Genomic DNA, 27,951 nt, shown 5'->3' with positions numbered 1-27,951 from the left:
CGCTTTGTCCCGCTACAGTGCGTTTGAAACGTTTCGAGTTTCATGACGTCTCATGGAAAGAAATTTCTAAAAGCATTACATGCATGGAGACGACTGTGTCTCTACCAACCGCTTTGCACAAGCACTCAGGTAGAATATGGTAGGTCACCGCAGTATTAGTGTTTCTTCTGCTCTCTGGTTAAGCTCTGAATCGCAAAATGTGGCTACTATAGTGTTGTTGCTGCATCTACTTCTCCAGCAACCCGGTATTTTGCGAACGGTAGAACGTCTACGAACAAGCTAAAGCTCTGTACTGACAGGAGATTGCCGCGGCGTCGCCAGATTTTCTTTTTTTGGCGGGGGGGGGGGGGGTATTTGGGTAGGTGGGGGGGGGGGGGCACGTGCTCGGTATGGAGAGATTTTTGCGAGAACTTCGACATAAGTTGAAGCTTCGCTTTTAAGTTCAAATTTTGTTTCTAAAGAGTTTCTTAAGAATGCTTTGTCAGTATAACCTGATTTACGACCGCTCTTTAGTGTCAGTTTAAGTAAAAGCAATACAAGATTTGTGAAGGTTATGGTTTGTGGGGCAAAGTTAAGTAATAAAGTGAGCACGAATATTTTTTTTTAAAAGGTGCCTTACTCATCGACGTTGCAATTCTCTCGCATCGATCTCGGTTTACGACATACTTTGTCTAAAGCGTGGACCGCCCCGCTCTACGAAACTTGTAAATGAGGTAGTAAAATGAGGCACATTCTCTATGATTCGTCGTCTAGGCTTTTCCAGACACTGCCCCAATCCCCGACGGGACGGAAAAGCAAATCAGAACCCGTCAAACGTATTTGGGTAAGGCATGAACTGCAGCGAGGAGATAGAAGTCGGGCCCACCGCCGCCCTCTCCCCTCCGCCCAACCCCCTTTCTTAGAATGTGTACAGCTTCTGGCCGAACCAAGTCAAATTATTGATTTCGTATTTAAGGCATGAGCTCCGCACTTTTTTAGGGCGTGCAGGCGGCTCTTGGCTTTCCAATAGAAACGATGAAAGTTTTATTCCATTTCTTTTCTACTTGAAATTCTCTTCGTATTAAAAGGTAGCACAATTCTGCGACACGAAAGGAAGGAGCACAGCGACAAAGTCCTGCAAGCGGTGTAGTCTTGCGCTTCTTTCTTTCGTGGCAGGTTCTTCTCTTGCGCTGCTGCTCAATATTCCAAGTTCACTCCAATTAGGTCCTAGTTTCGATCACGTTAATTCAGTCACCACCACTGGTACATGAAAAACGCGCCTTGACGAATGCCAGATCGTTAGCTACCAGTCCTAAGCGTCACACCAGTATACCGGTTGCGACAGGCTCGCGTTGCATTTGAGGCCGTACAAACCGAGAAGCCAGAATGCAATGCAGAAAAATAAAGAAGAAAATGATAAACGCAATCGAGCACAAGATGTCTGTAACTACTCATGCATCGTGCAGTGTCGGTGCTTGGATGAACACGTTGACCCGCGTTTGCGCTTGGCACATCATCATCATCATCATGGTTAAGCCCACTGCAGGGCAAAGGCCTCTCCCATACTTCTCCAACTACCCCGGCCACGTACAAATTGTGGCCATGTCGTCCCTGCAAACTTCTTAATCTCATCCGCCCACCTAACTTTCTGCCGCCCCCTGCTACGTTTCCCTTCCCTTGGAATCCAGTCCGTAACCCTTAATGACCATCGGTTATCTTCCCTCCTCATTACATGTCCTGACCATGCACCCCCCCCCCCCTTTCTTCTTCTTGATTTCAGCTAAGATGTCATTAACTCGCGTTTGTTCCCTCACCCAATCTGCTCTTTTCTTATCCCTTAACGTTACACCCATCATTCTTCTTTCCATAGCTCGTTGCGTCGTCCTCAATTTAAGTAGAACCCTTTTCGTAAGCCTCCAGGTTTCTGCCCCGTACGTGAGTACTGGTAAGACACAGCTGTTATACACTTTTCTCTTGGGGGATAATGGCAACCTGCTGTTCATGATCTGAGAATGCCTGCCAAACGCACCACAGCCGATTCTTATTCTTCTGATTAGTTCAGTCTCATGATCCGGATCCGCGGTCACTACCTGCCCTAAGTAGATGTATTCCCTTACCACTTCGAGTGCCTCGCTACCTATCGTAAACTGCTGTTCTCTTCCGAGATTGTTAAACATTACTTTAGTATTCTGCAGATTAATTTTTAGACCCACCCTTCTGCTTTGCCTCTCCAGGTCAGTGAGCATGCCTTGCAATTGGTCCCCTGAGTTACTAAGCAAGGCAATATCATCAGCGAATCTCAAGTTACTAAGGTATTCACCATTAACTATTATCCCCAATTCTTCCCAATCCAGGTCCCTGAATACCTCCTGTAAACATGCTGTGAATAGCATTGGAGAGATCGCATCTCCCTGCCTGACGCCTTTCTTTATTGAAATTTTGTTGGTTTCTTTATGGAGGACTATGGTGGCTGTGGAGCCGCTATAGATATCTTTCAGTATTTTTACATACGGCTCGTCAACACCCTAATTCCGTAATGCCTCCACGACTGCTGAGGTTTCGACTGAATCAAACGCTCTCTCGTAATCAATGAAAGCTATATATAAGGGTTGGTTATATTACATTTCTCTGTCACCTGAATGATAGCGTGAATATGGTCTATTGTTGAATAGCCTTCACGGAATCCTGCCTGGTTCTTTGGTCGACAGAAGTCTAAGGTGTTCCTGATTCTATTTGCGATTACCTTAGTAAATACTTTGTAGGCAACGGACAGCAAGCTGACCGGTCTATAATTCTTCAAGTATTTGGCGTCCCCTTTCATATGGATTAGGATTATGTTAGCGTTCTTCCAAGATTCCGGTACGCTCGAGGCCAGGAGGCATTGCGTATACAGGGTGGCTAGTTTCTCTAGAACAATCTGCCCACCATCCTTCAACAAATCTGCTGTTACCAGATCCTCCCCAGCTGCCTTCCCCCTTTGCATAGCTCCCAAAGCTTTCTTAACTTCTTCCGGCGTTACTTGTGGGATGTCAAATTTCTCTAGACTATTCGCTCTTCCATTATCCTCGTGGGTGCCACTGGTACTGTATAAATCTCTATAGAACTCCTCAGCTACTTGAATTATCTCATGCATATTAGTAATGATATTGCCGGCTTTGTCTCTTAACGCATACATCTGATTCTTGCCAATTCGTAGTTTCTTATTCACTGCTTTTAGGCTTCCTCCGTTCCTGAGAGCATGTTCAATTCTATCCATATTATAGTTCCTTATGTCAGCTGCCTTACGCTTGTTAATTAACTTAGAAAGTTCTGCCAGTTCTATTCTAGCTGTAGGGTTAGAGGCTTTCATATACATTGCCGTTTCTTAAAAAAATTTAATTATGGGGTTTTACGTACCAAAACCATTTTCTGATTATGAGGCACGCCGTAGTGGAGGACTCCGGAAATTTCGAGCAGCTGGGGTTCTTTAACGTGCACCTAAATCTAAGTAGACGGGTGTTTTCGCATTTGGCCCCCATCGAAATGCGGCCGCTGTGGCCGTTGCCGTTTCTTGAACAGATCTTTCGTCTCCTGCGATAGCTTACTGGTATCGTGTCTAACGGAGTTACCACCGACTTCTATTGCACACTCCTTAATGATGCCCATAAGTTTGTCGTTCATTGTTTCAACACTAAGGTCCTCTTCCTGAGTTAAAGCCGAATAGCTGTTCTGTAGCATGATCCGGAATTCCTCTATTTTCCCTCTTACCGATAACTCATTGATCGGCTTCTTATGTACCAGTTTCTTCCGTTGCCTCCTCATGTCTAGGCTAATTCGAGTTCTTACCATCCTATGGTCACTGCAGCGCACCTTGCCGAGCACGTCCACATCTTGTATGATGCCAGGGTTAGCACAGAGTACAAAGTCTATCTCATTTCTAGTCTCGTCATTCGGGCTCCTCCACGTCCACTTTCGGCTATCCCGCTTGCGGAAGAAGGTATTCATTATTCGCATGTTATTCTGTTCTGCAAAGTCTACTAATAACTCTCCCCGGCTATTCCTAGTGCCTATGCCATATTCCCTCACTGCCTTGTCTCCAGCCTGCTTCTTGCCTACCTTGGCATTGAAGTCGCCTATCGGTACAGTGTATTTTGTTTTGACCTCACCCATCGCCGATTCCACGTCTTCATAGAAGCTTTCGACTTCCTGGTCATCATGACTGGATGCAGGGGCGTACACCTGTACGACCTTCAATTTGTACCTCTTATTAAGGTTCACAACAAGACCTGCCACCCTCTCGTTAATGCTATAGAATTCCTGTGTGTTACCAGCTATATTCTTATTAATCAGGAATCCGACTCCTAGTTCTCGCCTCTCCGCTAAGCCCCGGTAGCACAGTACGTGCCCGCTTTTTAGCACTGTATATGCTTCACTTGTCCTCCTAACTTCACTGAGCCCTATTATATCCCATTTACTACCCTCTAATTCCTCGAATAGCATTGCTAGACTCGCCTCACTAGACAACGTTCTAGCGTTAAACATTGCCAGGTTCAGATTCCAATGGCGGCCTGTCCGGATCCAGGGATTCTTAGCACCCTCTGCTGTGTCACAGGTCTGACCGCCGCCGTGGTCAGTTGCTTCACAGCTGCTGGGGACTGAGGGCCGGGGTTTGATTGTTGTACTCATATAGGAGGTTGTGGCCAAGTACTGCACCAGGGAGGCCAATCCTGCTCTGGTGAGAGAGTGCGTTACCGGTTCTGGTCACCGGGATCAGGCCGCAATCCAGGCCTGTTTGTGCAATTTTATCAACACACAGATTTTTTTTAATCCAGTGGAATATTACAACAATCTAATGCGAGATACATAGAGGTGAAGATACGGAAGGAAAATGAGGCAGGTAGTTTAACTAGGTCTAGTCCAGTTTGCGACCCTACGCGTCGGGATGAGAGAATATATATATATATATATATATATATATATATATATATATATATATATATAGAGAGAGAGAGAGAGAGAGAGAGAGAGGCAGAAGAAAGGCAGGGAGGTTAACCAGAGATTATGTGCAGTTAGCTACCCTGTACTGGCGGAGGGGCAAGGGGGGAGAGAACAAAGAGGTTCAAATTATGCCCGTGTTCTGGAGGAGGCAGACAATGTATACAGTCGGCCACTCAATTAAGTCTTGCTTTCAGTAACTGAAGCTAATACGAAGTTCTTTCTACACCAGCTAACGCATAATGTACATAACTATGCGTCCGTCACGACGACCGAAGCTCTGGACGCGTAAGTTTACGATGCTGTAGTGCCGCAGTTATCTCTAATTGCTCATGCCGCTGCTCGTTTGCGCCGATGTCCCGCAGTTAGGTGTGCGGGAGTGTCACAGTCCGAAGCCGATGCAGTACGGCAGGCCACACAAAGCATGCTCGCCAGAGAGAGAGACAGAGAGGGAGGGAGAGAAAAATAGCAGACATGAAAGGTAGAGAGGTTAACCAGACGCACGTCCGATTTGCTATACCTGCACTGGGGGAAGTGGTATGGGGACGAAGAAAATTGCCCACGCATGCTTATAGGCTGTTGTAAAACGGCATTCCAATCTTTTCTTCTCAGCTACCGCCAAACGTTCGTATTCTACCAAAAATGCTAAACACGGCACTATACGCTCTACTCAAAAAGGCGCACGCACTATTGACAATGACGTCTAGAAATCAGTGGTGGTTAAAAGGCTATTCCACGACCTAATCACGTAATTTGTACTATCTTAAATTTTCAACTAGCGAAATCCTGCCGCCGAGACACAAACACAGCAGAAAGCGCCGACAACTTTCGGACTATGGAGCCCGAGGCCATCCTTTTCTTACATATTCCGTGTGCGCAGGTCACGCTTATGCTTCGAACTTAACGAGCGACAAGACGTCGGTCAAGCTCAACTCTTGTTACCTCTTCTCGCGCTCTTCGGAGCACACGCCGGTCCGTGGACTCGTCGATGGCGAGAAATCGGTACTGAGAATGGCACCAAACGACCACCTCATTATTGGTTCAGATCGACCTGGATGACGTCTGTTAAAGAGCCAAGCACTGAGCGCATTGTGCGCTTCTAGTATCGCTCCTTTTGTTATCCACTCTCATTCTTCTCTCTTTGCTGTTGCCTTTTATACTTCACTTGCTCGGCGCGATGTAGTATGCTGTGGCTGAGCTTTGTCATCGTTACTTTAGCTGCGGGACTGTGCGGAACTCGTGTTCGACCTGCTGCGCATCACTGTGGCCAATTAGTAAGTCTCTGTCCTTTTTTCTTCTTATTCTCTTTTTCTTTCCTTACTTTGATGACGGCTTAAAAAAAAGAAGAGAAAGAAAGAAGCGTACCACGACCGTGCTATCGAATGTTCGGTGCCGATCGATTATCGGTAGCTTGTTAGGAACAATCGCGCGCGTGCGCGTAACACATTTCCTATACTCACGGACAACTTTCTGCGGCACTGAAGGGCAAGCTAAACGCCGACGAAGCACACTCACGACAGCGCTCCTGAAAATAGTCCCACAGTTTCATTCGAATTGCTTGAACATCTGGCGAACAGAAAACATGAACATCTTATTTACTTCGGCACTAATTGAAATTAAAAATTAAATTCGGGTGTATTACGAGCCAAAACCACGATCTGACTATGAGGAAAGCCATAGTGGGTTCATTAACGTTCACGCAGTGCGCAGTACGCTGGCGTTTTTCTGCATTTCGCCCCCTTCCAAGTGCGGCCGCCGCCGCCTGGATTTGACCACTCGACCTCGTGCTTACCATCGCAACGTCATAGTCGCTGAGCCAACATGGCGGGCTACTTTGGCACTCGTAATCAATATAAGGCATAAAATTACACCACTAAGGATTAACTTCATAGTTCGTTTTTTTCGCTTGGCTCTTTCGCGTTTTGAACAATGTGACACCTTTGAAGACAACAAGCTACGCTGATTCAGTATGTTGGTTCTAGACGTACTGCGCCCCCCGCGGAAGGTTAGAAAAAACGCCCACATTAGCACAGCATACAAGTGGCTACGTCAGGCGGCTCGACTGATAACGGTAGAACCGTCACTTAAAACACATGGAATTATTCTCCGCTTCCGGCGGCGTTTTCCCTACTTCCTTTTTACATAAAAAGATGTTGATCCATAAATATTTGCACAAACACCGGTTAAATTTGTTAATTTTTACTTCTTCCTGTTTGGCTGTTGCCTTGGCTCTGTTAGGGTTGGCATCTGGCACCACGTGTTGAAAGGAATTTAAACCAAACAACTCTCACCCTTCATCGTCGGAAAGAGGCGTGACTTCGCCTGCTATTGTTGGCGTCCCGCACCTCATGCACAAAGAACTTTCTCTCACCCGACCTTCTTCCACCAGGCCTCGTCGAAATGCAGCGTGACTTCCTAATTCGCCATGACCATTTCGAGTGTCTGCCTGAAGCCGCGCAGTGTACAGGCCTCCTTGTGTGTGTGTGTGTGTGTGTGTGTGTGTGTGTGTGTGTGTGTGTGTGTGTGTGTGTGTGTGTGTGTGTGTGTGTGTGTGTGTGTGTGTGTGTGTGTGTGTGTGTGTGTGTGTGTGTGTGTGCTTGCGTGCGTGTGTGTGCGTGCGTGCGTGCGTGCGCGTGCGTGCGTGCGTGCGTGCGTGTGCGTGCGTGCGTGCGTGCGTGTGTGTGTGTGTGTGTGCGTGTGTGTGTGTGTGTGTGTGCGTGCGTGCGTGCGTGCGTGCGCGTGTGTGTGCGTGTGTGTGTGTGTGTGTGTGTGTGTGTGCGTGCGTGCGCGCGCGCGTGCGCGCGTGTGTGTGTGTGTGTGTGTGTGTGTGTGTGTGTGTGTGTGTGTGTGTGTGTGTGTGTGTGTGTGTGTGTGTGTGTGTGTGTGTGTGTGTGCGCGTGCGTGTGCGTGCGTGTGCGTGTGCGTGTGCGTGCGTGTGCGTGCGTGAGTTTAGAGAGGCCCTTTCCTCGAATTGGACCTAGAGGAGAACTTCCACGAACCCACAACGCGCAGAAGAGACGGACAGGCGCCTACAATTCCAGGAGGCGTGACGACCTCCTCTTTGCAGCAGACTCGGTATAACCAGAGGAGGTGGGGCCCTCTTTCTGTGCCGGTCACGTGACGTCGACGGAAGCAAGATCCCTCCCTCGATTATAGGGAGCCTATTTAAGGGGCTCCGAAATTTACTTTTGAACACTTCATGCTCTCCTCATTTTCTTTCATCTACCTTTGAATAAACCGTACAAGTTTTGCACTAGAAATCGTCTCGCCCTTGCTTGGTCGCCATGGTCTACCGATGCCTGCAGCCCGCCGACAACGCCACGCTACCCAGTAAGTAACGTCGGTCGAGCTTCGATAGGCAGGCGCCGCTACAACTCGGCAGCAGTACGATACGCTACCCTGGAGTACGCAAGAGCTCTCTCCCTTAGTACATAGCTTAATTTCTCAACCGACGGTCCCGCTGCAGTCGTTTGATTTTGGGACCCTCGCCTGTATATTACTAACAACCAACTATGTATCTTGAATGAACAATAAACTGAAACTGAATCACGTAAGCAAATGCCCTGTCTGGCGACATTTTCCTTTGCTGCCGCGAGCGTCACAGCGTCCTTGAGTAAGGTTACAGTTCATGTAAATGAATACAAATACTTCGGTGTGTGGATAAACGAAGGCGATAGATATCTGGAGACAAAAAAAAAAAGAAACCTCCTTGCGACCCTTGTTTCCAGTTGCCAATTTTGCACGAGAAGTGCTATACAATTAGAGAAAAGCCATACGAGGTAACAAGACGCAGTCATATTGCTTATGGGTTTAACGTTAATAAATAACCGTATCTAACCCATATCGCGGGTATATGGTTCCGAGGATCTTCCAGCGTCGCGGCGAGCCGTTAATCGGGGAAATAATGAAGCAAAAGGAAACGTTAATCGCAACTGGCGTTTTCTCCGGCCGCAACTCGTTCCACGAGCGTACACACCAGCTGACTACGAACGGAATTCCTTTCCTGGTCCCTGGATCAGTCTAAACAAAGAAGGTTGAACTAACGAAGCAACAGCGATGCGCGTGATTGTTGAATAGATGGTGACAACTTAACTCATCATGAGCTAATCGCGCGGGCAGCGAATGGATGAGAAAACCGGCCTTCACACCCCAGGAGATGCCGATAACTACCGCCATCCAAAAGGAGTGGAAAAATTGACGACCATTCCAGTCTGTGAAGATGGAATCGCCGCGAGAGCTGACGACAGTCAAAGCTCTCAAACGAAAAGCAAAGTGCTTCACCTCCGCTACGGGTGGGCCCAAAGGTAGTGCAATGCCGGGCCTATATAGCGGCGGCAAAGGTGAAGCAGGCGTTAAGCACTCCCCATACCTGGGATGATCCCGAAGATAGTGCAACACAGGGCCGATACCCGGTGGAGGTGAAACAGGTGCTAAGCACTTCCCATACGTGGGTACATCCCAAAGGCAGTGCAATGCCGGGCCGACCCGGGGTGGAGGTGAAGCAGGCGTTAAGCACTCCCCATACGTGGGCCCATACCGAAGATCTTAAAGGCTGGTTCAGGTTCCCGAGCCACAGGGGTATTGCCATTGAGCATGGATCCTTTTTGCACATCACCAGAATCGGCCCACGTCATTATTTTTTTCTGTCGACGGACGCCGAAAAACAGCAAAATAAATCGCGCACTCGATGTCGTTCCAGCCTCACCATTGTCAAAGACCTTTAGATTTATATCAAAGGTTATGTGTGCATGGAAGGTTCGTTCGCATGCTCGACGTAATTATACACGTTTGATGCAGTTTGCCAAGTGTAGCAAAAGCAACTTAGCCCCGTCACACGATCGACATAGGATTCATTTAACTTTTCGTCCAATGCAAAATAAAAGAAATGCCTTCGGCAAAATTATATCTGTCAACTTACCAGTCAAGTTTTGCCAAGGACGGCTTAAAGATCAGCAGGGCGAATGTCTGGTAGCACTACAATTTCTTGGCGCTGTCATACATCTGTATATAGTTGTCGAGCGCAACCTCTCAATGATAAAATTTAGTTCGAGCAGATCATGTTATATTATTTGCGTGTCATCCAAAGATGGTGTTGCGTTGTTGTAGCGCTAGCATTTCTTTCCTTTCTTCCAAGCGGAATAAAATTAGTGCCTCCAGTAACTAAAAAACAAACTATGAAAACAAACGCAGGAGTGATTTATCTTCAGAACAAAAGAAAGGAAAAGATTACTTCTGCGCCGTTAATGAGTTCACGGATACTTTATATTCCTAAAAACGTGCTTTTGAAGGAGTAACGAGGTACAGCTTTTTACTTTAACGCACGTGCGTGACAGTGCGTACCTGGCGTGTGTGCGTGCAGACGCTTGGACTAAAATTCCCAGTATTTTAGTAGCAGTGATGCTGGTATTCCCTAAAGTCCGCAGAGGAGCGCTGACATGCCGATGGCCAAGAGAAGTCCTAGATTAAAGGAGGGTGGGCGGAGGGAGGGAAGTGGATGAAGGTACAACTTCTACGAGAAATTCGGCACACCGAATCCTCATCCATAGTTTGTGGAGAACCAGGGGTTAAGTTCACAAAGGTTTTTTCGTTCGTGAGTGCTCTTATTCTGCCATTGGCTGGCCGCCTTCGCTGGTACTATAGGCCCAGCACAGAAATTCGCTGAAATTTGCTCTTACGAACAATTTTAACGTAAGGGCTTTTTTTGTTTATTAATAAGAGCCCAGATGGAGGACATCGCGCGTGTACTTGTTCAACTGCTCACCCTATGGCGAGCAGAAGCGGGAATTGCACGTCGAGTTCAGAGCGCTGAGAAGTCGTGCGCCGCATTCAGCGACTGCTCTTGTACCGCGGCGTTATCGAGGCTTTGAAAGGACAGCAATGCGTGAAGTGTTTATTTTTTCTGTATGTAGATCTAACAAAAAAAAAAGGGGCTGAAGCATTACTTTAAAAATGTCACTAGTGTGCATACGCACGAACGCTTTTTAATACATGATGTTCACGAGATGCCGGCGCCTTTGAGCGGCGCGGGCTACTCTTTTTCATGTAGAGCGAGTGCACACCAACGATGAAAGGAACGACTCGGCAGTAAACAAATGTAACACGAATTAAAAAGTCAGACTAGGAGTCGGGTGACATAAATGCGCTAGACTTCACCATAGGGGTCACTTAAACACGCGGCGATGTAGAGAACGTGCAGCGCAAAAAAAAAAAAAAAGTCGCAGTTTCTCCCAAAAGGCGAAGCATCGATTGCGATAGAAAATTAGTACATATATATAGCATACGAAGTAAGGATAGTAGTTTTATCAGCCATATAAGCTTGTAAAGGTTCACTTACTAACAAGCACGTTGTAACTCGCGTACAGGTAAACATCAACACATCACTCTCGATGACTGCGGAAACTCGCTGTGATAAATGCTGGAGTGAGGAATCGCGGCAGCAGTAACGAGTGATTGGACCTTCTCGCATCTCCCGCTTCAACGCAAGCGAAACGTTGAAAGCGCAGCGCGTACGAAGCTACGGGCACTACTAGGCACTACCGGCACTACGCGCACTCTGCAAACGTCGCAGACCGCTTTGAAGATGAGGCCCGCTCGGTCAGGTACTTTGGCCACGTCGCAGATCGCTTTCAAGATAAGGCGCCCGCACCACCGCGCCGTAAGCAGCAGTAGCTGCCGGATCATAAATTTATCATAGTGAGCATGATAATGATAGCGACCCTGACTCAATTTGTTAAACACTGGGAGTCTGTTTGCAGACACAATGTTTGTTCATCGCATGAAAGGAAAATAAATGAAATGAGAGAGTTTGAAACCGAGCTAGATCGATACATTAGTAAAACAAAGAGATAAATTCATTAATAGATACTGGACATATCTGCCTAGCCATACGCATAGCATCCACGCCAGATGACAAGGATGGTACATGAAAGGACACACACTCATACATACATAGAACACACGCATAGGAAGTATACACAAGTAACAAGCACGCATGGTAACGGGCAACTAACGTGCAGATATGAAGGCCACGGAATCCAGGTCAGAACCGTGTTGCGCTGAAAGGTGAAACTATGATTGAGAGTTGAGAACGAAGGCACGCTAAAAAATTCAGACCGTTCGTACACTGTGTCTCGATCCATCATGGCAACGATAACGCACTCAGAATCTTCGGGTCATACTTTTTCTGCGCATTTATTTTATACGCCTACATACGATCTGTCCTCCCTTCGTACAATGGGATAAAACATGTGCCCTGAGGAAATAGCATGAGACGTGGCACAGTTCTTCGCCTTTTGGTCCTGTCACCTGTATACGAGCGATGCGCACTTGATATAAGAGGTGTTTTATTTTAAGATTAACCAAATTTTACAAAACCGCCTGATGCACTTAGCTCAAGTCTACTGATTGAACTGGAACACTCGGAGATGTGTAGGTTACCTACACTGGAAATCAAAACGCATAATTGACTAATGAACAAAATTTCACCAATTAACTTTTCAACTAATTAACTAATGAACGAATTAACTTCCAACGTTCAACTAATTACCTTGGCACACATAACGCAACGCACGCATTGAAGCCAGCGATTTCACAAGGCACGTCCCCTTGGAACGAATCTTGAAACTAGCGCCAGTACTGAGATAAGCGCTGTCAAACTTGCCGCACAAATGCACTGTTGTCCCACTTACTCGTTTAACAAAACATCTTTTGATGCATTGAAGCTCGAAAGGTACTGGAACACCAATGCATTTCGCCGCAAACTTTGGGAACGGATATCTCCAAACTAGTATCATCCTCAGATTTCTTTCGAAGCGTGTACGACTTCAGAAGTCACCGGATACAGTTCGTGAATTGCAACATGTGGCGTCAATTATTTAATTTAGAAGTTAATTAAGAAAAAAAATTATTGACTAGTCAAATATTTGCTAACATATTTGTACAAGTAATGACCGATTCTGAGAGTAATCTAGCTCAAGAAGTAGAATTGTGTTACATTTCACGGTTGATCTTGAAAAAACCTGCTAACAATAAAATAAAACTCCCCGTACAACTAACTAAGCACGACAAAAGTGAAACCCTACCAGTCAGTAAAACCCAATTACCTAAGCCTCCGACGCGCGTCTTCGCTTCTACACCGGCCGCGGCTGCGCACTGCGCGGCTGAGCGCGGCCGCGCTTCCTGTCTTGGAGGTAATCTGCGCTGGGTTCGAAGGCTAGCACACCCTGTACGGGGTGTCCAAGCTGACGTCAGCCAAACCACTCAACGAAAGAAAAAAGATGTTAAAGAACACGTTGCACGATACGATATTAAGACCTACGGTGTTTGGTCGTCAAACCATTTGACGACCAAATATCGTAGGCTTGATCACTGTATCGTGCACCACGTTTTCTAAAATTTCTTTTTTTTTTTCGTTAAACAGCTTGGCTAACGTTAGCTGGCACACCCTCTATAGCTGATGGTTTGGTGTGCTCTGTGCTCTGGCTCGCCCAGTTCACTTTGAAGCGAGAGGCAGCAAGGAGGCACTGCTGTCGCTCTTCACGCCAGCATTTTTGACAGCATGTATACGCGGGCATCGAGTGAGACGTGTTCAAGATTGCCTGTGCGTGAATGACACCGTGCTTGTTAATTTAGTTAGTAAGCGAATGCTCACAGCCGTCTCTACAGCTGATAAAACTACTCACGTCACTGTGTACGGCTGTCTAATAATTTGCTATTGCAAACAATGCTTCGCCTTTTTTTTTTCGCTTGTCTTTGTTTCGCTCTTTGTCTGCACACACCAGAAGCACAGGACGCTGCTGCGCACCGCAAAGACACAACACAGTGAGTGAGTGAGTGAGTGAGTGAGTGAGTGAGTGAGTGAGTGAGTGAGTGAGTGAGTGAGTGAGTGAGTGAGTGAGTGAGTGAGTGAGTGAGTGAGTGAGACAGACAGACAGACAGACAGACAGACAGACAGACAGACAGACAGACAGACAGACAGACAGACAGACAGACAGACAGACAGGCAGACAGACAGACAGACAGACAGACAGACAGACAGACAGACAGACAGACAGACAGACAGACAGACAGACACTTATAGCCCCGCCTTTAAGGACAAGTGCTTCATCAGCAGTAGGTCCCCCCGTGGAACTTAATCTCACCCGCAGGGCCTTTCGGTGAAGACGATGTAGTGCTGGTGTTCGGGGCCACGCTCCACGAACTTGATACACGTGTGGTTCTCCCAGTGGCGCATCGCTTGCTTGAACAGCGCTCGGTGGTCCCCTGCGTCGCACAGAGAGCAGCAACACGTCATGTCAGTCGCGGCTCCGAGTAGTCGAACACAGCTGAACCACTTGTAACACCCTGGCATTATATTCGTCAACAGAACGTGATGGCTTCTTCACTGCGGCAAACAACATCGTCTGGATAACTGATCCCTCAGCGCTAGAAAAGCAATGGGATGAGCGCCATGCACTCGTTCTAATTCGCGCTGCTGTCCCCTGCGCTGCTATGAACGAGAGTAACAATACACCCACTTTGTGCTTGTTCTCCGGTCCTCGTCGTGATTTATATTCACGCGATTTCAAGGCTTTATGCCCCGCTGGAGTGCGAAGGTGCGATAAGTTTCCACGCGCTTGTGTCATGTCCACGGTGTTAGGTATGGCCGGACACCACGGGCGATACGTCATCCCCCTACCTTCTATATGGCCGGACACCACGGGCGATACGTCATCCCCCTACCTTCTATATGGCCGGACACCACGGGCGATACGTCATCCCCCTACCTTCTATAGGGCCGGACACCACGGGCGATACGTCATCCCCCTACCTTCTACTTGGCCGGACCCCACGGGCGACAGGTCATTCACCCGACCTTCTCCCAGGATTCGTCGAAAAGAGGATTGACTTCTCCTACCCGTGCTCGGTAATGCAGGAGGAGGGGCCCTCTCTCTGTGCCTGTCACGTGACATCGACGGAAGCAAGATCCCGCCCACACTTGTAGAGAACCTATTTAAGGGGCTCCGAAATGTACTTTTGAGATACTTCATACTTCATACTTCATGCTTTTCTTATTTTCTTTCAACTACCTTTGAATAAACAGTGCAAGTTTCGCACTAGCAAATCGTCTCGCCCTTGCTCGGTCGCCATGGTCTACCGGATGCCTGCAGCCCGCCCACAACGCCACGCTACCCAATAAGTAATGTCGGTCGAGCTTCGATAGGCAGGCGCCGCTACTTCTCGGCAGCAGTACGGTACGCTACCCTGGAGTACGCAACAACGGGCGCCGGCAACGCTGCGTTTCCTGAGTCGCCAGTCAAAGATCTGCGTCTGCTTCCCGCAGCCTTTGCGAGGAGTCTGTAAGGGCACTCTAGCGATGCTTCATGCGTGTTGGTATAAAGATGGGATGAAACTTATGCGAGCGAACTGCGACGTGCAAGACACACACATATTCTCACAGTGACCATGCACGTATACAGGAAAACTGTGTTCAGATGCTGAAAGCGAAAATTCAAGGGCGCAACAATGGGACAAATATACCGCTGATGAGAGGACGTTCATGCGAATAGCAGAAACGCACTTGATAATCTGGCTGCCGCATATATATGGGCGCCACTGGCAACAGATGTGCGCGACCCTCTCGCCACGCAAACGGCAGCGTGATACGCGCATCTGTTCGTGTATGCCCGCTCTCATGTTGCACCAGTTGAAACTCGAGGTGTGTGTCATCCTGAGCGTTCCTCTCGCAAAGAAAGTTCTTTGCTGTCGCCAACGAATCCGCGCAGCTGTCGCTACTACGTTTCCACTACCTGCTGGTGATCGAGGAATCCCGTACACTTTATTTCTGTTAAGTTTCAGATTGGATCAGCATCCCCAGGGCCAGGAAGAGGATCGAAACATCCGCGTTGATATCGTTCCTGTACAAAAGCTATAGAAGGGCGTATCACAACAGATAAAAATGGGCTAAAGTGCCGAAAGAAAGAATGGCTTAGTACTATACATGCGCAAACCTAGAGCCCAGGACAAAAGCGCTGTAGGCCGAGGCCACCGCTGTCGAAGCGACTGTTAGTGGGGTCCACGTAGGCAAGAGAAGAAAGAACGAAAGAAAGAAGGAATCCATATACTGGCGGCGTGGCGTCTCTTGTTGGCAGCGCACAATCCCGCGTCCTTTTTTTCGGGGCTGAACGTGTCACGCTCCACTGAAACATTATGCACGAAAGTTCGGCCGCTCTCCGGAGTTAGCCACGTGCCCTCTCGCACAAGCGTCAGCATTTTTGTTCTGCAAAGGGTGAACTGAGACGAACCACGCATGTAACGCTCATTTGAGGCTCGCCCACGTACTAAGAGGGGCTGGATTAACAAAAAAAAAAGATTAAAGATAAATAACCACAGTTAAACGTCTACCGTCGCAAAATCCGCGCGTGCGCAGGGCCGTAACAAAGCCCTCACTGTTCAGCGATTTCCAATGTCGCTTTAGGCCGCGCCTAATTATCAACTGCACAGTGACGCTCAGCCGAAGCAACGAGCGCATGCACAAATACCAAGGCACCCGTTCCACCACACTTGGCGTTTAGGGCCGATTATAGTCCTCAGCGATGAAAAACAGAAAGAAAGAAACAAAAACAAAGAAGACAAGCTATTGAGAAGACAATGATAAACATCGATACGGTGAACACGAACAAGCTTCGTCGAGCGTTTAGAGGAAAGACAAGCACGACTCTACAAATGCATCATATTGGCTCTATACAGAACCTGCATGGTTCAAACGAGTGTATTTAAGTGCCGTCCTGAACTCGTTATTTTGTTAACATATGGCTGGTGGTGCGCGGATTTAGCGCTCAGGCAGTGCCGTTATCCCTCTTCAATGCACCGAAACAGCATGCTAGGGATTGCGCCCGCAGAACATAGACACCGCCCGTTCCGATAGGGCGGAAGTAAAGGAGGGCGGCAGAGACTGTAAATGATGAAGTGCGGTACCGGACAGGGGGCGAGCGCTAGCGCGTATGTGAGCGGCCTTAGATAGAAAAAAAAAAAAAACGACGCAAGAGTGAAAAAAAGAAAGAATAAACTTGGCACTGAACCACGGATCAAGTTAATCCACCGGCCCGTGCGCTGGTGCGGAGCCTGTAAAGCATGCCATGACTGCCACGCGAACCTACGTGGCTTTGAAGGCCTCCTTTCAAGCCTCTGCACGCGAATTCCATAAGCCTATACCGATTCAGGCGTGTACTATACAAGCGAGCTCACGCGCGCGCAGGAAATTAAAAAAGAAAAAGTAACGGCAGCAAGCAAAAAAAACAAGAACAAATGACTTGGCTGACTTGGCGTGAATGGTAAAATAGCCTTTGCGTTTCTTCCCTCGTTTACTTCATTCCTAAGAAGTCCTTCCCCGACGGTGGCTTAATCTGTTCCCAGGCCACGTCGCACGCGGCAAATCAATCACTCGACGGGGATAAAGGGGGCATCATCCGCCTCGGGCTCCTAAAGGCGGATGTTGTAGGCCCACATCGGCCACTAAGCGTACGTAACAGTATGCGCTAAAGTGATCCATTCGACTTCCGTGCGTGCTTTAGACAAGCGCCTGTATGTTCTATAGCCCTCAATTCTACATTTCGTTCTGTCGCATTATCGGGAAGCGAGAAGGCTTATATAGGCTCGAAACTTCGGGATTTTGCTTCTGAATACCCAAATGAATCGGAGTTCTAGCATCCGGCCACCATTGATATATATATATATATATATATATATATATATATATATATATATATATCATGTGTGTTGTGTGTTATATGTGTGTTATATCATATATCGATGTGTGTTGTGTAGGAGTATACTCCTACACAACACACATCGACAAGCTATAGTGAGGTTGAAGTATATCATACGCAAAATATCGACTGCATACGACCACTTACGCGCATAGGCTAAGCAGCGTTATGCATTCCCGTTCGTTTATTGGTCCTGTCCAGTCATATATATAATATAAAGTCAAAATGCCAAAAAAAAAAAGAAATACTGTCCGCTTTTCTCGCACCCTTCTCTTCCAGTGGAAGTTCGGCTATAGCGCTTCTGTGCAACCACACGTTTTCACCCACGCCTTCCGCCACGATCACTCGCCAGCTCGTTGACAATTAAGATGTTCTTGCTTCAACATAGTCAATTACTACTTCTGCTCCACCTTCCCATGATATACAGGCAAAATCTCTGGTTGTCCTGGATGACCTAGTTCTAGGCCTGACAGAGGACAATATCTTCCAAGGCGTTTATTACCCGAGCAGGTTACCAGCTCGCTAGCCGTAATTTAAAACGTTTATTCGCTGATGCGAAGCAGAAAGCCTGCGTGTTTCTACGCCGGAGTCAGTCAAACCAAGCGAACTATCACTGGAAATAAGAAAGAAAAAAGGAAAAGAAGTCGATCTGCCTCAGCCACCGTAGGCGGCATTAGTCTGCCATCGACGAATCCGCCCTAGTGCGGTATTTTTTTTGGGGGGAATCTAGCTATACCTAACTGACGTCGTTTGCCCACAATTTATTGCACTCGTCGAGTTAACTTTGCTCCACCATTCACTACACTCTCATGACTCTTACTCTCTTTGAGTGGGCATTGCATCGGCAGTCTACAGTTGATAGAAGTGGTAGAGACTTTGTTGTTTCTCAGTTCCACATATATTATGAATATGGTGATACTGCTACAACTACAACTTTGTTATTGTTGTTATCAGATCCAGAGCAGTCGATCAAAATGAGATTCAGTACGGCGGACGCCTGCTGCGGCGTGAGTAAACGAAGCGATCGCGTCATACTTATCATTCGTACGTTTGCGCTCGTTCAACCTGTTACAGCACTTTCTCCTACAGGACATGCAGGTCGTGCATCGTCACTGCGCGCCTGAGCGTGGATCCAGGAATCAGCCGGTTCATCGTTGATTCAAACAGGGCTCTGCATTACGGAGCTGCCAACCGGCATGCGTGAAACATGCGGGAACACTCCGTGGACAAACACGTTTTATAATTGTTGCAGCGCCTAAAAAAAAGAAATCTCCCCAGGGGGCATGAGATGAGCTTCAACATTGATACATGTTCGCAAGTCTCTGGACGAGGACAGACGTGCAAAATGCAGGCCAGAACTTTAAAAAAAAAAATTATCGATACCGAGACACATACGTGTACAACATGAGTGTTTCAAAGGAAGAGTTAATCAAGAGTTCCAAGGAACACCGTGCGGTTATGCAAAAGCTTGAGGAATACAACAAGTCACAGTCTCATGTAAAACAAAATATATTTTGTCTTTTCAGGATCTTTGTTCAGATCCCTTTCACATTGACTTCTTCTTGACTTATCAAGTTCGTGACTTGCTGAGGGATCTGTACAAGTCTCGAGACGGCAAACTTGGTGTTCTTTGGCATTTGTCCGTGACCTGTCATACGAATAACGAAGAGTTAAAAAAAGAACTGTGCGGTAGAACGATTGCGAAGTTTGCCATCTTTCGGCGACATTCTTATTCGCTCTGGTGGACATTAGAAAAACTATTTACTTAACGGAACCCGTTGCAATCCCGGAACTGAAGCCAGTGAGTGCGCTCAAGGCATGTCCACTTAATGGGTACATTCGAGAGAGAAATTTCACAGCTTCCATTAAACTCTTTCTCTCTCTAGTTTTGAGATGTTCGACTGCAAACATGTGCCAAATACGTCGATCGTTACACTTATTTTCCTTAACTATCACGCACTGCGATCAATTAAAAAAAATTATGGTGTTTTACGTGCGAAAACCACTTTCTGATTATGAGGCAGGCCGTAGTGGGGGACTCCGGAAATTTCGACCATCTGCGATTCTTTAACATGCACATAAATCTAGCACTGCGATCAATAAAAAAAAAGAACTCATATGGAGCACAGTGCTTTTTGTGGTAGACCTTGTGTACGAACATCTCGGAACTGGGTTGAAGCAAGCATGCCTGCTCACTAGAGGGCTTCAACACCGCAGCTGCAACGTTATGTCTGAGGTAGTAAGTTGAAAGCGTTCATGCGTAGATTCCCATGTTTCTGAGGTTTTCGGCGGCGACCTAAAGATATGTGAATTCCCACTTGCAAAACACCTTGACGTCGTTTCCTTATTGCCTACATGCTTTTCAATAACCCGGTACTTCTAAGCTAAGTGGTGAAAAACTCGGAATACTCGCAGAAATATTCAATTGTCGTAGCTGGCGACACGCAGCACGATGAAGCTCACATGTACCTAGGGAAGTCGGAAGTGCCAATCTCTACATATCGCGGTTAGGACTGGCGCGATTAAAGCGCCGAGAGATGAGCGAACAGAGCGCTCTCTCATAAACTTTATGATCTATATATATACGTTCACTTCTTCCTCCTCCTTTCCACGCAGCCCACTCGTTTTGGCTTCGACACCGGCGTTCTCTCGCATTATTTCATTGCCACTCATAAATGGCGGTTCCGCCGACACGGTCCCGATCCCGTGGGAGAAGTCTCGGTTTGCGCTGACAGCGTGATTAAAACGTCCATCGCTGCCGTTTAAACACGTCACCCCCCGCTTCGGTATACGCGAGCTTTGACAGGACTGTCGTCGGCAGCGGAGAGCAGCGTGCTTAGGGGATCAAACTGCGACAAGGGTGTCGTCCGTTCGCTGTTTTTGCTCGCACCTTAGCATCGATTAGCGCAGGTAATAATAATACTATAGACGCGCGAGCACGCTTTCGGTTCAATACGCTTTCGGTTCAATACGAAAGTTTCAAAGCCAGAATCAACATGTGCTACCACTCGTGACAGCGTAGGCTTGCTGGCAGGCAACTATCATAAGGCATCGTGTTTGAAACAATGGTTGATTGGTACCGTGTGATGTGCCAAATGAACAGAAGAGACGCCGCTGGTGAGGGCTCCGGATAAATTCACAGCACTCGGCTTTCCTCAAAAGCGCGGATTGTTCTTGCATTGGGGCCCCATTTGGATACGGTCGCAGCGTCATGAATACTATCCTGCTGCCACTACTATTAATAATGAGTACTCACGCCCTGTCCCTCATAAGTATAATTGAAGCGCTACCTAGAACAGCTCTTGTAGGAAACGCTGTGACGCTAACGACAATGCTCTACCATTTACCTGTCGGCTGTATAGTATGCAGTACTTTCCATTAAACAGTTGTTAGTTGCCAGTAGCGCTGGTGTTTGTCTGCTTTCCTACGTCCCCTGCTGTTGACGCTTGGCTCTGAAGACGCGATAGTCTGCGATAACGGTGACCGGCCGTAGTAGTGTGTCTGTGCTCACCGTCCTTCTCTCTACTTTCTTCTTATCTTCGTACCTCCCCCTCGCCTGTTCCACGGCGTATACGGCAGCAAACCAGATATTCCCTTCTGGTCAACCTCCCCGCCATTATCTTTTCAGGCACTCGGAATCTCTTGATTGGCGCCACATTCGATGTTTCCCTCGCGCATCTTGACCTCGCAAACATGCAAGCAGTCGAGCGGGCGGCAGCTTTGTTAAATATTAGCAGTCACTTAAGAGCTGTACAACCTTTAACGCCACAGCGAGACACGCTGATCACACCGTGAGTCCAGTATATTTCTCCTCGAAACAGTAGTCCAAGTACCATGCCACGGACGAAATCTCAGATACGGGTGGCGCTGGAGGAGAGCCGGCGCTTGGTCTGTATACAGTTACCTGCATTTTTCCCTTCAGAACTTTGCCAATATTATCCACTTAACACTGCTCCATTCTTGCTCAAATTTAGCACGAATATCGCATGTTAAGGCCCCAGTCATTCAATATAATACCTGGCACCATTACCTGCTTTGTTTGTCAAGAAAAAATGCGAATTCCTCTTCATGTCCACATCGCACTTCCCCAGCGATTAATGAAAGCCAACCTCAAAGGCTGTGCTTTGCGATAAAGCAGGCGCTGGAAGTGACCAGGTGAGGTTATAGCTGTCATATTTTTGACATTACTCACTGCGATGGTCGCAGGGGAAGGCAAATTCACATTTTGTTATTTTATTTTTTTGACAAACTAGGCAAGTAACAGTGTCAAATCTTATATTGGACAATACGGATCACGAAATGCGATCTTGCTGAGAAAATTTAGCAGCAACAGAGCAGCCGTGCGTTCTTAAGGAAAAGCTCACCACTAGAAGGAAAAACATTTTCCTTAAGGGAGATAGCGCAGGGCCGGTATTTTGTAGCGATGCCTTTTCCGATTCTATGCCTTTTCAGGCTTTTCGCGCTTGGCCACTGGTCAGAGCGACGGTCTGCCCACATTATCAACGCGATCAGGCGGCCGTGTGTGGTGGACGATAAGAATAGCATAGAATAAAGCATAAGGCATCGCTACAAAATAGCGGCCCAGGTCACTGTGCAACGCCGACGCCCACGCGCCGACGCGCTTACGTCAGGGGCGCATGCAGACGCAGAGAAATTCGGCAGTTCAGTTTCAGCTTTTCTTCAAGCTCCATTCGACGAGTCGACGCCAGAGTTTTACTTCCGTTCCACGCGACACTGTGGATAGATAAACCCGACGTTAGGCTTTGTTTATACTCCCGATGTCGTCCATGCTTCGTGATCATGGAGACTCTCGCGCAGAAAAGACCCGGAGCTTCGGCGTATACACCAACAACAGTGGACCGAAAAAAAAATGGCTGAAGGAAACAGCGCAGCAGACGCAGGAGTCGTTATTGACTTTGCAGATTTCGAACAGTATAGGATCGACAAAAGGACCTTGAACAAAACTTGGAAGCCGCGGTCGAAGCCAGACCGAATTGGTAGGCTCCCCCGCCCTCCGCGTATGTGGTACAGGCGACGCAGAGCTAGACGTGTATATCGAGTCGAGAAGAAGAAAACTTACGGCGAGAGAAGCGTGGGCAAACGTTTGAATAAACAACATCGCCACACACCGAGGGACAAGAAAGCGTGCACATGAGAGCACGTGTACGTATCGAATAAGAGAGAGAGAGAGAGAGAGAGACGGTCGTGCGGTTAAACAAGTATGCGGCATTCGTGCACGAAGGAGGGAGAAAAAAAATACCGTGCGCCTGAGAATGACGAGACTTACAGAGCGCTCTTGAGGAGCGCGTAAATACGCGTACAGAAACGAAGAATGCAGTCAGGCGGCGCATGGGCGCGGGCGCGCGAAATATGACAAGAAGAAGGCAGTAGTCTGAGGGTGCGGGACGGTTGACGCTATTTGCTTTCCAAGAAGCCCCCCCCATTCGCGCGTCTATTTGTCGTACATGTTTTCTCATTTTTCTGACGCCGTTGCCAAAATCCGCGACATTTATGCGTTGTCTTCGGTTTCATATTTTGATATGGTTGGGCGGATCGATATCACTTTTTTTTTTTCGAGGTATGCCGCCAACGAACTAGCCGTAAGCAACCTCTCCGTTGCGTTAGGCACGTATCAGAAAGAGCAGTTGTCAGGCTTTCCTTGCGGTGCCCCATTGTCGCCACAAACAAACTTCCAGTAACTTTACCAACTATAGATGAATACTCGCCCTGCAGCTTAACACGCGCTGCAGCGATGTAGTACAAGTAAACCGGTGCTCAAAGAACGCCGCTGTTCCGCTGTTCTAAGCAATTATGAACGCCCCGAATGCTGGAATAAAAAACACCACCATGCCAGACAGTACACAGATGTAAGAGAGAAAAGACGTCACACGACCGCGTTCTCGTAGTGCGTCTCGGGCTATTAAAATACGCGCGGACAGGACATGGTGGAGCGGGGAAATCGGGCTCAATTTATAATGCAAGCCTTTTCGCACCGCAGCGTTCAATTTCGGCCTGATATATCATATATTATGCGCGCCCGACCCAAAGCTGGCCACCCGCTTCCTGGTGTTAATCAGTATCTTTTTCTTTATTTCTTTTTGTAAGGCCTCCCCTTGCCTTGAGCACCCCGATTCTGCATGCAGGCTTCTCTACAAAGCTCGGACGCCTCCATTAATTATTACGGCGATAATTGCTCGCGCTCGAAACAGCCCGCTCATATGGGTTAACCTAGCGTCCCAGTAAAGTTTTCAGCACAATCAAATGACTTTCTCTGGGAGTTCTTCAATCCTACCAGTTTCAAAGTTCATTTTCAGAATACGGGCATGCCAGGACGTCAGCTGACCGGCATGCTTCCAGCCAAGCGATATAGGATAACTACTTTGCTTCTACGTGGCGTCGTTTATATGACCTCTTAAAGGTTACTCGCCGCGGTTGCTCAGTGACTACAGTGTTGCGCTTTTGAGCGCGACGTCACGGATTCAATTCCTGGACGCGGCACGGCCGTATACTCAGAAGGAGGCGGAATGCAAAAGCGCTCGTGTACCGCACGTGTGGTGCACATTTAATCACTCCATAGTGGTCAAAATTATCTCGGATCCGCCCACTACGACGCCCCTCCTTATAGCCCACTATGTAGCTTTGGCTAGCTAAACTCCACAATTTATTTTTTTAACTTCCTACACTCTTAGGCAAATGTACACCCTTCGGGGTGTATATTTGCCATGCAATAATAATCGTCATCTGCATTTGCTTGCGTTTCCTTTCTTGAAAACGCTGTGCTCGCTACTTTCCTGTCGAGAATGCTATCTCATGCTATCTCAGTTCCGACAGCGGCGTCAACTTTTCCTGGAACGCCACCGCAACCCTCTAGCCACACGGCGTCACTAGGTCTACTTTTTCCGCATTACAATGCGCCCCGTCCGCCACTCTGCGTCGGGGGATTGCCGAGATGAGTTCGACGAACCAGGCTTTATGACTGAACACGCCACCGCCGATCTGGTCTGCCGCGAGCGGGGGAGTTGCAGAGCGAACGTCTACGGAGGCCCCTTCCCACGCGCCTTTCAAGACGCAAGACAAGGGAGCACCGGCGGCCGCGCTGCGGGGGTCAGCTCGGGGAATAAGGTGTGCCTTTCCTGACGTAAGCCCCGAGCTCTGCGAAGACCGTCTGACGTCGGTGGGGGCCTTGAACCTGTGCGGAAGTGTGTGTGCGCCCTCCCGCAGAGAGGCGGCTCATTTGCGATGACTGGTCGAAGGTTTCACTCACCTTGGGATCGAGGGAGGACCGAGTGTTATAAACCGCTATTGTGCGGCTGCTCAGAGTACTTTCTCTCGCAGTCATGCTAGACTGATGAACTGCAACGTCCTTATGTAGATAATGTAAATAATACCCCTGTCAAGCGGGCAAGTTAAGTGCACTTACGGCGAGTGCACTCAGTTTTTAAGTGCACTTTCCCAAATCTTAACGTCGCAGCTGAGTGTACTCTCAGATGAGTGCACTCAAGTCGGAGTACGTTCACGGAACGCACTTTGCTGGCCGAGTACGTAGCCTCGCCGCCAACGCTTTCAACGACGCAAAATGTAATGCATAGAAAAAGGACACAGAAGTTCATTTCAGTTAGTGAACAGCTTTTAACAATATAATTTGTGTTTAGCGAAAAGCGAAATAGCACAATAAAGAAACGAATTTATCATGTACGCAACTAACGGCGCCAGAATGATGCTGCACTGCGGCGCCGCCAGGTTCATTCAGTTCGTGTTTATTTTGGTGTGAAAGCGTGCTGGGGGGTGGGGGGGGGACCATGCCGGTCGTGCTTTGAGCCGTGTGCGTGGCATTTTGCAGTGTAGCTAAATATCGAACTCGCCGTCTTTGCTCATATATAACTGCTCATATTCTGTTCTAGCAGGATCAACTGCCGCCTCGCCGCACGCCGCCATGTTGTTTTGGATTTGCTAGGCATTCGTTTTGGCCAGCATTGACTTGCAACAGATTTATAATAAAAACGTCTTCGTTTTTTGTTGAGAGAAATAGATGAAGTTTGTTTTTATATATAATTCTACTTAAAACAATCGCTTTTTAGCAGCTTTCTCTTGTTAATTTACACCTTTAAAAACGCGCTCTTAGTCTGTCGCCATTTTTTTTTTTTTTACTGGGAGTGCACTCTGTTTTCCCGTTAAGAAGCGCGTTGCCTAAAGTGTGACTCAAGGTCCCGAAGTGCACTCCCAGTAAGTGCACTTAACTTGCCCGCTTGACAGGGGTATAAACCAATATTCCTCGTTCTCGATGAGAAGCAGTCCTTCCCTTCAACAACGTCCTCGGCGTGGAGAAGTTGGAGGACGGCATGGGCCAGCTACCATCTAATTCATGCCCGACTCCAATCTTGACAACTGATTACGAGCGATGGGATTGATTGACCCCCCCCCCCCCGATCCTTACAACTGGCTGAAAGCGGTAAGATAGACTTTGCGACGTGGTGCTGTGTCTGCGGTGAGTGCTTGGTTCCTTTGACTCTCCAGGCTTCATTTTGTGGTTGTCCTGTATAGAACTGTAGGGAAGCTAGATTGTTGATTGTTAATTAGGTTGTGTTTTCCTATGTAGATTTAGCGAGCAGAACCAAGGCAGTAAAGCAGCAATCATGGAGTTAAGGAGACTGCTCAGAGACGAATTGTTGATTGTTGGTGAGGAACTGGGCCTAGATGTACGCAAGAAAATTCTAAAATCGGAATTATTGAAGCTAATTTCCGAACAGACCAGTGAGGAAGAAATTGAAATGGGGTTGGAACTTCTGAAAGAAAGAGAAGAACAGGACAAAGAGAGAGAGAGGAACACGAGTTAAGAGAAATGCAACTTGAACTTGAAAGTAAACGTTTGGAGTTGTCGCAAGGAAGTGAAGGGGCTCTGGGACGATCAAGTGATCAGAATCATACCGCATGGACAGGCTATTAAAGCCATTTGAGGTCGGGACCGACATAGGCTTGTTCCTATGCAATAATGAAAGGACTTGCGAGAAGATGAACTTCGGTCCGAGTACATGGCCACAGCGGTTGCTGTCTATGTTGCCATGTGAGGCAGCAGAAGTAATCGCCAGACTCAATGCACAGGATGCATATGATTATGCGAAAGTTAAGGCTAGTCTCCTGAAGAAATACCGCCTTTCAGCCGAAGCTTTTCGGCAAAGGTTTAGGAGCACAGGCAAGAAAGATAGCAAGGGGTATCCGGAGTTTGCACACGGCTTAAAGGCCAACCTAGTCGAGTGGCTGAAAAGCGCAGAAGCGTACGACAGCAGAGACATGATCATTGAATGCATGTGTCTAGAGCAGTTTTACAAAAGCACCCCCAAAGCTGTGAAACTGTGGGTGCAAGACAGAGGGAATGTAAACACTGCGGAAAGGGCGGCCGAATTAGCCGAAGGGTACGCAACGCGTAGAAAGTTGAACGCCGAGGACGGAAATTGGGACAGTCGAAATGGACCGCGGAAACCATTTTCGTTCAAAAAGGGTTCGCAGACTAGACGACCGGAGCCTGTAAACGTGGAGGAAAAGCCCGCAGAAAAGAGCGAGGAGAAACTTAACGGGGAAACCGCACAAAAGGAACAGAAAAGAAAACTCGAAACTTTTAGGCCGATCCGCTGCTATAAATGCCACAAACTGGGACATATAGCTGTAAACTGCGGAAAGCCTAGCGTAGGTTTTTCCTGCGTAGATGAAAAAGACGAGAATCTGGAACTTTTAAGCCCATATCTGCACGACCTGCAAGTTAATGGCAAACCATGCCGGGTGCTGCGAGACAGTGCCGCCACAATGGACATTGTACATCCGTCTTACGTGACAGTAGATGACTTCACAGGAGAAGTAGCATGGATCAAACAGGTTGTAGAAGAACACAGCGTGTGTCTGCCCATGGCCAAAGTCAAAATCAGTGGACCATTTGGGGAGCTAGTGACCGAGGCTGCAGTTTCCAAATTTTTGTCACTGCAGTACCCTTACATTTTTTCGAATCGTTCGAATCGGTTACTGCGTGACAAAGGGCTTAAACTGGGAGAAGGCGTAGTACAGGCATTGACGCGAGGCCAAGCTCGTAAAATCGCGTCGCTTTTGGCTGAAAATGCACAAACTGCTCCAGCGGAAGCAGCAAAAGAGAGAACTTCAATAACCGAATCCGAGAAAGGCTCGAGGGATGAAAGAACAGTTGAGGAAAGCCTGCCAGCTGACCAGCTCAATGAGAGCGTACCAGGTGTCAAAGTTCAACCCTGCA

The 27,951-nt window shown here is 47.7% G+C and overlaps 1 protein-coding gene across 1 annotated transcript in view; it reads right to left on the bottom strand.

Moving 5' to 3' along the window:
• Nucleotides 1-27,951, bottom strand: part of tok (tolloid-like protein 1 tolkin) — a 716,025-nt gene that overhangs the window by 259,672 nt on the left and 428,402 nt on the right. The window contains exon 4 of the mRNA XM_075686316.1: nucleotides 14,094-14,214. Coding sequence (XP_075542431.1) covers nucleotides 14,094-14,214 — 121 coding nt within the window. The remainder of the gene's footprint in view (nucleotides 1-14,093; nucleotides 14,215-27,951) is intronic.

This window comes from Dermacentor variabilis, chromosome 1 (genome assembly GCF_050947875.1).
Source record: "Dermacentor variabilis isolate Ectoservices chromosome 1, ASM5094787v1, whole genome shotgun sequence".
Classification (NCBI taxonomy): Eukaryota; Metazoa; Arthropoda; class Arachnida; order Ixodida; family Ixodidae; genus Dermacentor; species Dermacentor variabilis.
The sequence above is the reverse complement of the archived record's forward strand: the minus strand, read 5'-3'. Positions and strand labels throughout refer to the sequence as shown.